Source organism: Trichechus manatus, unplaced genomic scaffold (assembly GCF_000243295.1).
Source record: "Trichechus manatus latirostris isolate Lorelei unplaced genomic scaffold, TriManLat1.0 scaffold00021, whole genome shotgun sequence".
In the NCBI taxonomy this organism is placed as follows: domain Eukaryota; kingdom Metazoa; phylum Chordata; class Mammalia; order Sirenia; family Trichechidae; genus Trichechus; species Trichechus manatus.
This window is the reverse complement of record NW_004443957.1, coordinates 23,313,216-23,324,513: the sequence shown is the minus strand read 5'-3', so window position 1 is coordinate 23,324,513 and position 11,298 is coordinate 23,313,216. Positions and strand designations below refer to the sequence as shown.

The 11,298-nt window shown below is 38.0% G+C and overlaps 1 protein-coding gene across 1 annotated transcript in view; it reads right to left on the bottom strand.

The window, feature by feature from the left end:
- HMCN1 (hemicentin 1) overlaps positions 1-11,298 on the bottom strand; it is a 545,341-nt gene that overhangs the window by 406,837 nt on the left and 127,206 nt on the right. The window contains exon 2 of the mRNA XM_004372917.2: positions 9,908-9,978. Coding sequence (XP_004372974.1) covers positions 9,908-9,978 — 71 coding nt within the window. The remainder of the gene's footprint in view (positions 1-9,907; positions 9,979-11,298) is intronic.

The following is an 11,298-nucleotide window of genomic DNA, read 5'->3' as shown; positions in this document are numbered from 1 at the left end:
TCATTTGATGTTCTAGGGTTTCAGGATTGTTGATTCTCTGTTTGGCTTAGTTTTTCGGATCTTTGTTGTGGAGGGACGGCGTGGTGCTTCTGCCTAGACCGCCATCTTGCCGGAGACCCTAGCTAATGTTTTTTGAGTCCTTATTTTGGGTCAGACAATGCAATGTTCTACTGTTCTTGAAGCTTTTACATGTATTATCACACTTTGTTCATAAATTCAATGCATGTCATTAGTCTTGAAAAAAGATATGTAGATAAAAAGATTTATAGGTATCTCTCTATAGATAGATGAATTAGAGGAGCTCTGGTGGTACAGTGGTTAAGCACTTGGCTGCTAAATGAAAGGTAGGCAGTTCGAACCCATTAGCCAGTCCACAAGAGAAAGATGTGGCAGTCTGCTTCCGTAAAGATTTAAAAAACCAACCAAATCCACTGCCGTGGAGTCAATTCCGACTCATAGTGACCCTATAGGATAGAGTAGAACTGCCCCGTAAGTTTTCCAAGGTTGTATCTTTACAGAAGCAGTCTGCCACATTTTTTCTCCCATGGAGATGCTGGTGGGTTCGAACCACCAACCTTTCGGTTAGCAGCCAAGCACTTAACCACTGCACCGTTAGGGCCTAGGAAACCCTATGGGGCAATTCTACCCTGTCCTATAGAGTCACTATGAGTCAGAATTGACTTGACAGCAACGAGTTATACATAATTTATAAGTCAAATGCATATTAAGACAACTTAAATGGAAATAAAAACTGCTTTTTCTAAGTTGAATCATGTGCAATACCAAAAATGAATGTGAAAATCACATCTTTCATATCTCTACTTTATCTCTATCCTGATTTCTATTCCCTTGCCTTCTCTCTATTTAGTCAAGATTTTTTTTCTTTTTTTAACTTCTTAATTTTTCAGTTAGATTTTCATAGATCAGGCTGATTTTTTTTTAATCTATATGAAAGAATCTATAAATCTAGAAATAAAAAACACATTTTTACACAGTATCATGATTCGAAATATTAGAAAATACCAAATTGGCATACTGAATTATTCTTTAAAATCAGTTGCATCATCTTTTCCTCCTCTCTTTAACAGTTTTTGCCTATCTGGGCATGGTATTTCATATTCTCCCTTGGCCGTTAATTCTAATACCAACTGTTCTTATGCTACAGCATAAAAATTTCCCCCTAATTTCAGCCTGCTATGGCTTAAATCTGTTTATTCTTCCTCATAAACCTATCTTGTTGCTATGTGATGACAATGTTCCACGTATTTTCAGTCCTATTCCTGTTTGTTTTTTTAAAAGTTGATTTTATTAAAAGACTTCACAAAGGAAAATTAAATTATGTGTGAAGCTTTTCAGCTTCTGGGAACAACTACCTAAATAAAAATTAGAACTGCAATTGCATTATTGTAGAAATATCTTCTTTTTTTTAAACATTTCAAATATTTGACTAATATGCTTTTTGTTCTTTACAACAGTTGGATAAAAGGCTTCAAGACATATCACTGCCAATACTAGTTTCTGAAAATCAACAAGCTTTATAGTTTCTTTAAAGGAATGTGACCCCGAGGCAAGACTTCGCACTGCATGTTTACAAGGATATTAATTCCCAAAGCTCTGTGTGATTTGAATACCATTTGTTGTCATTCGTCTTTCCTTCTTTTCCCCAGGGGAAAGCTCATTTGTTTTTCAAGTTACTTCTCTATATTTCAGATGAAAGAGGATAAAGGAAAATGAAATTAATGTTATAAATTTAATTATTTAATCTAGAAATTTTCTTTTTTTTGATAAGTTATACTTGGCAAATTTTAAATTGCTTTACTTCAAGATAAATTTCATATTTCTGTAAGAAAAATAGCTGAACTTAGTGTAATGTTAATGGGTGATTATTTAATTTACCTCAAATTGAATTTAGTTTTCTTATTTTCTGAACTATTATAAATGTACAAAGAAGATTTTAAAAGTTTTTTATTTAAATCCAAGTTAGTTTTAAGGGTATCAGAATCTATGTTACATTTTATACCATGATTTTGGAAGAGGTATTAAAAATGAGAGCATGGGCGGAACAAATGGTTTGCGATCTGCTGCTAACCTAAAGGTTGGTGGTTCAAACCCACCTAGCAGCTCCATGGAAGAAAAGCCTGGCATTCAGCTTCCAGAGATTGTTGCTATTAGGTGCCATCGAGTCAGCTCCAACTCATAGCAACCCTATATACAACAAAAGGAAACACTGCCCAGTCCTGTGCCATTATCACAACCATTGTTATGCTTGAGCCCATTGTTGCAGCCACTGTGTCAATCCCTCTCATTGAGGGTCTTCCTCTTCTTTGCTGACACTTTAGGAAGCATGATGTCCTTCTCCAGGGAGCGGTCCCTCCTGATAACATGTCCAAATTACAGGGGATGAAGTCTAACCATCCTTGGTTCTAAGGAGGATTCTGGCTGTACTTCTTCCAAAACTGATTTGTTTATTCTTCTGGCAATCCATGGTATATTCAATAATCTTTGTCAATACCATAATTCAAAGGCATCAATTCTTCTTCGGTCTTCCATATTCACTGTCCAACTTTCACTTGCATAAGAGGTGATTGAAAATACCATGGCTTGCGTCAGGCACACCTTAGTCCTCAAAGTGACATCTCTGCTTTTAACATTTTAAAGAGGCCTTCTGCAGCAGATTTGCCCAATGCAATGTTTCATTTGACTTCCTGACTGCTGCTTCCATGGGCGTTGATTGTGGATCTAAGGGAAATCTTTAACAACCTCAATATTTTCATCATTTATTATGATGTTGCTTATTGGTCTAGTTGTGAGGATTTTTGCTTTCTTTATGCTGAGGTGCAATCCATACTGAAGGCTGTAGCCTTTGATCTTCATCAGTAAGTGCTTCAAGTCTTCTTCACTTTGAGCAAGCAAGGTTATGTCGTCTGTATATCGAAGGTTGTTAATGAGTCTTCCTCCAATCCTGACGCTGCGTTCTTCTTCAGATAGTCCAGTTTCTCTGATTATTTGCTCATCATACAGATTGAATAAGTATGGTGAAAGGATACAACCCTGCTGTCACACCTTTCCTGATTTTAAACCACACATATTCCCTTGTCCTGTCTGAACGACAGCCTCTTGGTCTATGAACAGGTTCCTCACGAGCACAATTAAGTGTTCTGGAATTCCCATTTTTCGCAATGTTATCCATAATTTGTTATGGTCCACACAGTTGAATGCCTTTACATAGTCAATAAAACACAGGTAAACATCTTCCTGGTATTCTCTGCTTTCAGTCAAAATCTATCTGACATCAGCAGTGATATCCCTCTTCCATGTCCTCTTCTGAATCCAGCTTGAACTTCTAGCAGTTCCCTGTCAGTGTACTGCTGCTTCCAATGATCTTCAGCAAAATTTTACTTGTGTGTGATATTAATGATGTTGTTCAATAATTTCCGCATTCTCTTGGATCACCTTTCTTTGTAATGGGCACAAATATGGATCTCTTCCATTCAGTTTGCAGGTAGTTGTCTTCCAAATTTCTTGACAAGATGAGTGAACACCTCCAGCGCTACATCCATTTGTTGAAATATCTCAACTGGTATTCCGTCAATTCCTGGAGTCTTGGTTTCACCAATGCTTTCATTGCAGTTTGGGCTTCTTCCTTCAGTATCTTCAGTTCTTGATCATATACCATCTCCTGAAATGACTGCACGTCAACCAATTCCTTTTGGTACAGTGACTTTGTACATTCCTTCTGTCTTCTTTTGATGCTTCCTGAGTCATTCAATATTTTCCCGATAGAATTTTTCAATATTGCAACTCGAGACTTGAATTTTCTCTTCATTTCTTTCAGCTTGAGAAATGCTGAGCATGTTCTTCCCTTTTGGTTTTCTAACTCCAGGTTTTTGCACACTTCATTATAATACTTTTCTTTGTCTTCTCAAGCCGCCCTTTGAAATCTTCTGTTCAGCTCTTCTACTTCATCATTTCTTCCATTTACTTTAGCTACTCTACAGCCAAGATCATGTTTCTGAGTCTCTTCTGACATCCATTTTGGTCTTTTCTTTCTTTCTGTCTTTTTAAAGACCTTTTGCTTTCTTCATGTATGATGTCCTTGATGAAATTACACAACTCGTCTAGTCTTCAGTCATCAAAGTTCAATGCTTCAAATCTATTCATGAGATGGTCTCTAAATTCAGATGACATATACTCAAGGTAATACTTTGGCTCTCGTGGACTTGCTCTAATTTTCTTCAGCTTCATCTTGCACTTGCCTATAAGCAAGTGATGGTCTGTCCCGCAGTTGGCCCCTGGCCTTGTTCTGTTTGATGATATTGAGCTTCTCCATTGTCTCTTTCCACAGATGTAGTCCATTTGATTCCTGTGTTTTACATCCAATGAGGTCCACCTGTATAGCCTGCATTTATGTTGTGGAAAAAAGGTGTTTGCAATGAATAAGTTGTTGGTACTGCAAAATTCCAAGGCCATATTTTCCAGCTGCAGATCCTTCTTCGTTTCCAACTTTCACATTCCAATCCCTAGTAATTTTATCAATGCATCTTGATTGCATGTTTGATCAAGTTCAAACTGCAGAACTTGTTAAAAATCTTCAATTTCCTCATCTTTGACATTAGTGGTTGGTGGGTAAATTTGAATAATAGTCGTATTAAATGGTCCTCCTTGTAGGCATATGAATATTATCCTATCACTGAAGTGTTGTAGTTCAGGATAGATCTTGAAATGTTCTTTTTGTTGGTAAGTATGATGTCATTCTTCTTCAATTTGTCACTTCTGGCATAGTAGACCATATGACTGATTCAAAATGGCCAATACCAGTCCATTTCAGTTCACTAATGCCAGGATATTGACGTTTATGCGGTCCATTTCAGTGGTTAAAGTGATGAACTGCTAACCAAAAGGTCACAGTTTGAAATCAGCAGCCCCTCCACGGGAGAAAGATGTGGCAGTCTGCTTTTGCAGACATTCATAGCCTTAGAAACCCTATGGGGTTGCTATGAGTCAGAGGCAACTCAGTGGCAGTGGTTTTTTTTTTTGGTTTTCCAATTTTCTTAGACTTAAACTTCATACATTTCATGTTCTGATTGTTAATGGATGTTTGCAGCTATGTCTTCTCATTTTGAGTCATGCCACCTCAGAAAATGAAAATCTGGAAAGCTTTACTCTATCCACGTCTGTAAGGTCAACTCTGCTTTGAGGAGGCAGTTCTTCCCCAGTCGTATTCTTCGTATCTTCCAACCTGAGGGGTTCATCGTGGAGCACTATACCAGACAATGTTCTGCTGCTATTCATAAGGTTTTCACTGGCCAACATTTTCAGAAGTATACCGTCAAGTCCTTCTTAGTCCGTCTTAGCCTGGAAGCTCCACTGAAATCTGTCCACCTTGGGTGACCCTGCTGGTTTTTGAAATACCAGTGGTATAGCTTCCATCATCACAGCAACACATAAGCCACCATGGTAGGACAAACTGACAGACGTGAGGAGCCATAAAGATTACAGCCAAAAAATCTTATGGAGCAGTTCTACTCTGTAACACATGAGATCACCTTGAGTTGGAATTGACTTGATGGTGACAGGTTTGGTTTTTTTGGTTATTAACAATTATGGAAAAGGAACCAACGAATATTCTGGGAATTATACGCAAAACAAAATTTCGTGTCTCAGACTAAAATTTTATTAAATTTATGAAGTTAAGTATCTCAAATTGAGTTATGAAATCATTAAGTATTCTCTAGGCATACATCAAAAAGAAAACAAAATACATTCTTTAGGTTAAGTGTGAAAGCAATGATGTAGCCTTTTCCTATTTGATCATTAATATTTTTTTCCATTGATTTAAAAGAGAATAATTCACTAGAAACTTTGAAAGTTAAAACACTTCCACGGTATCCCCAATGCCTGTAGCAATGCCCAATGCTGAATGAAGGAAAAAAGAAAATGTTTTCTTTCTTCCCTGGCTGCTTGTTCTAATTAAGCATCATCTTAGATCCCAAAACAATGAAACAATAAATCCCATAAGATTCAGTCTGTCCAGGGGAAACCTCCAGAAAAAAGGACACTGCTTTCACTCCAAGAGAGAAAGAAAGATTGACTGTTGTCTTGAACAGAGTTTATATGACCTTATAGAGTCTCTCTGTATCAGGTTCAATTCCAGACGATTATGGGGGAGGGAGCTGGGGAAGGTATTAATGGTGTATGAGTCAGAAATCATGATCCTTCACCCTGGAGATGAATGGAGCAGGGAGGATAAGAGCACTCCCTGAATATCCTTCAGAACAGAAGAAAGGGAGAGGCAGGAAATCAGGAAGTGTTGATGCCAGGTCTCACTGAGAATGCAGATAGTTCCAATCTCGTCAGATTTTCAAGAAAATAGTCTTGCTGTATTCTTACAGAGGAAAAAAGAAAATGAATACAGTAAATCCCTTTCTAACATTCTATTGACTAGAAATATCCATTACTGGGCACTTCTGAATCTTTATAATACAATGAAAACTGATTATTAGGTTTGTAAAGTATTTTTTGTACTTGTCAAGTAATGTTTAAATTATATCTGATATAATGTTACTGCTAAATTCCATTTTTTTAAAAAGCCACCCATGTATGACATTTATTTATTCAACAGCTATTTAAAGTACACTGGTCTGCATCACAAGCAGTGAGGAGGCTAAATGAGCTAGACAAGGCTCTTATTCTCAGGAGCTTACAGTAGAATAGGGGAACTTAAGCATTTAAACAAACAGGGTAATTAAATTCTCAATCCCATGAACCATATACGGTATAGGATTTTCTACGTAAAGATTTTTTCAGATAATCTGGGCAACAAAAGTGACAAAGAATTTGCTATTTTGGGGAAGATAAATGTAAGAAAGTAACTAATGACTGAAAAAGAATGGTGTGGTCTAAGAGAAGGGAAATAGAAGATTGTTATTGAGAAAGAAGAAAATTTAATAAAGGAGAAAAATAGTCAAGAGATGACTGTATAAATCTATTTAGACAGCTATGAAATACAGTCCAATTTAGTATATAATTTAAAAATAGAGGCATGAACAAGAAAACAATCACCACTGAATACATATTTGGAATGTCAAACTTTGGGTTTTTCACTGTACGCCCCAATCATGCCCGCATTATGTGCAGTTCTGAATCGTCATTCACCCAACAGTGAAACCAATCAATTATACTTCAAACCCTGAATCAGACTATTAATTTGTACATACTGTCATATTCATTCATTTATTCATCACAAAAGTGAGCATATTTTAAATGGCAGGTATTTTACTAGGGGATTCAAGGATGAGCGAAATCAGATGCAGTCCTTCAATGTGAAACCGCAACTGCTTTGTGATGGACAAAGCAAAATATGGTCATATCAAGATACGACCAAGCCTGAAGGATAGGGCAGGATTCTTCAAGGACGTGGCATTCAAGATGAAACTCTTGAGTATGAATAGAAGTTTAAACTAGGTAAGGGGAGTGTAGACATGAGGGGCAGGATGAAGCAAGATTGGACATCTTATGCAAGGAGAACAGCATGTGCAAAAACCCCATGGAGGGAAAGGTGAAGATACAGATATGAGGAGGATCTATGTCTAAGACAGAGCACTGGAGCAAGCGAGGGAGTGGCACTAGATGGGGCTGAAAGGTAGGCAGATCTCAGGTCATTCAGAACCTTGGGAAGAATCTGATGAGACGTGAGGGGAGGGTATGAGAGGATGGGGACTAGGGGAAAATGCTCAGAGACATGTTTTGAGATAATTCTATATGCAGAGTTGAGAAAGCACCAGGAAATTTGCAATTGTCATTGAGAGGAATGGGAGATTTAATTGACCAAAGAAACATAATAGGATCATGAGAATACTAACAGTCCAGTTGAAACAGAGGTTATGAATTTACAGTGGAATCAGCTTGCCATTTTATATGACTTCCGTAGCAGTTGGTCACTCATGGATAGGCATAAATAATGCAAGTAGGTGGGGTCATCTAAGCATGAGGTTTTGTCAAGCGATTTGAACAGAAACGCAATAATCAAGTGAGTAAAAGATAGGGTTTTTTTTAAAATGATACAACTCTAAACCACACTGGAGGAAAGAAAAGAAAGGAGGGACCTGATGGCTTGGGAGAAAATATAGACGCCAACGGACTGAAGCACTTGATGAGAGTGAAGGCACAGTTGTAGTGAAAAACTGAACCAACATGCTGGGTGGACAGATGGTTGTTGTTGGAAACTAACATGCTCGAATTAGTGGTTTGAGACATGGAATAGTTGGGGTGAAGGCAAGGTCCAGGGACTGTCTGTGTGAATAGAAGCCTGAGGTGGAGTGGATGAACGGTCATTGAAGAAGAGAAGGTCCAGGAACTGAGGGGATGCTGGGTAGGTCATCCCCATAAATGTTGAAGTTGCTGAGAACGATGGCCACCCTGGAGGTGGAAAGGTAGCCAATAAGCCAAGTGTCAATATCTTAGATGAATTACAGAAATTGCCCAAAAGGTCTATAAATAATAACAACAGAGACCTTGAAGGACAGTAGTGAAAGAACCTCAGAAAAGCATGTTTTTGTAAATAGATTGGAGAATAATGATCTGAAAGCAACATCAGAGAAAAGGTGCATACCTACTCTACTTCTAACTCTTGTTTTCAGAATAATATTAAAACCAATGTTATTCATCTTCTCTAATAACAAAATTAACGGAGGCTGGGTGGTGCAAGTGGTTTGCAATAGGCTTCCAACCTAAAGGTAGTTCAAACTCATCGAGTGGCACTATGGAAGAAAGATCTGGAGAACTGCTTCCATAAAGATTACAGCTAAGAAAACCCTATGGAGTAGTTCTACTCTATAATGCGGTCGCCATGAGTTGGAATCAACTTGACACCAATGGGCTTGGTTTTTGTTTTCTTTTTTTAATAACAAAATTAGTCATGCTTACACTCAACAATATCCTATAGTCGACTTATAGCACAGAATATCAAAATTATCTTAGTTACACATTACTGTTGTGGGGGAAGAATTGTTAACTGTTCCTTGTGTTTCTAAGTGAAGAAACTCAATAGAGCAGGGGTCAGCAAACTTTTTTCTGTAAAATGTCAGATATTTTAGTCTTTGTAAACCAGACGATCTCTGTCACAACTCTTCAACTCTATTGTTGTAGCATAAAAGCATCTATACAAACAAAAAACCAAACCCATTCCATCGAGTTGATTCCAATTCATGGTGACCCTATAGGACAGAGTAGAACTGCCCCACAGGGTTTCCAAGAAGCAGCTGGTGGATTCAAACTACCGACCTTTTGGTTAACAGCTGAGCTCTTAACCACTGTGCCACCAGGGATCCATAAAAGCAGCTATAAGCAATGCATGAATGAATGGATGTGGCTGTGTTCCAATAAAACTTCATTTACAAAAACAGGCAGTGAGCAGAATTTGGCCCATGGGTGGTAGTTTACTGACCCCTGTTCTGGTGGTCTCTCTCTTTACCCTATCACTCACTCTTTCTCAGTAGAAGAAGATTGACTCATCTGACTGGCGAATTTGGGAGAAGGAGCTGGGTAATCCCTTCTGGGTCCCTCCTTTGCGATTTTCCTGCCTACAGAAAGCATGTTTTATGGTCATCCAGCAGTGTCCGGCGTTATGTGAGAAAGGACATCTAATTCAAGGAACTGTTAGCAAGCCACATTCTCTACACACTGCATTAGTAATACAGATAATAATATTTTGAATCCCATATGTCCCACTCCCATACCTACTGCTCAATTAGTTCAGAATTCAGGTAGGAAAAAAATAGATGGTATTTACTGGGGCCCTTAATAACCCAACAATTACTTCTTTCGGCTTTAAAAGTAAGGAAAATCAGTCAAAGATTCACAATTTTCCATCCCCCTAAAAGAAGTAAAATTGAAAGCAAGCACTCACCTGAACATACAGCTCTCTGAGTTCATACTGAAATTTCTTAGGATCAGTGGTGATTGTAACTGGTCCAATTTCTGTGAAGACAAAAATGACATGGGTCAATAAACAGTAATCAATACCATTAATTTATTGTCTTTTCAGATGCCCTGTCACTGTGCACCACGTTTATTTAATAATAAGAAATAGCAAAACACCAAAGACTATTTCTCAATTAATAGCTACTAAACTATAACTTACAATTTACTGTAAATCATCATACCAAAAAGAGTGAATTTTTAGCTTTGGGAAATGCCAGAGGGAGTAAAAAATGACACAGCATTAACAGTCAGGAGGTCCAGTTACTGTCCTCTCTTGCTCTCACTAGTAGATGAATATTTATTGAGCACTTTGTTGGTAGAGTCTAAATAAATCACTTATTCATCCTATAATTCAGTTTTCTCAAGTATAAAATGTAAAAAAGTCTACAACTTTTCTGTATGTTCAAAATTAATGTATAGTATGAAACAAACAAGTAAATAAATGATCCTTTACTGCATGTTATGGATTGAATTGTGTCCCCCAAAAATATGTGCTGTAAATCCTAACCTCTATGCCTGTGGTTACAATCCCATTTGGGAATGGGTTATCTTTGTTATGCTAATGACACAGAATTAGTGTAGGGTGTGTCTTGAGTCAGTCTCTTTTGAGATATAAAAGAGATTAAACAAGCAAACGAGTAAGCAGAGATGGAGGAAGAGAGATGCCAAGCCACATGACAATTGCCCGGGAGCAGAAGCTCAAAGAGACAAGGACCTTCCTCCAGAGCCAGCAGAGAGAGAAAGCCTTCCCCTAGAGCCAGTGCCCTGAATTCAGACTTCTAGCCTCCTAAACTGTGAGAAAATAAATTTGTTTGTTAAAGCCACCCATTTGTGGTATTTCTGTTATAGCAGTATTATATAACTAAAACAGTGCATATCCCCTAAAGTTTTTAAGAACTTGGAAAAGTGCAGATACAAGGATGTTAAAAGTGCAGGAAATGGTCCCTATCACTTCCTTCCCTATGGCTGGCTTGCCATCCATTGCTATCACCATTCTCCTGAGCTGGCTTTGCCCACTAAAATTTTCTTTGGGGCTGTGGCGGCCGTCACGACTGCCCTGATATATTGCACAAACCACTGCTTTAAATAGGAACCTGTGGGGCCACTGCATTCTCTGAAGAGCCAAGAAAGTAGGTCAGAGAAAGAGAAGGAGCCCAGATACCAGTTTGAGGTAAGCTGACAATTTTTTTTTGGGGGGGGGGGGTGGAGAGGTAGAACACAGTATGTCTATAGTAAGTAGTGTAATCCCCAAAGCCCATGCTCTTAAATAAGAAAAAATTAATCTTTAAAATAGGTAAGTTGAAAGTGGACTTTATG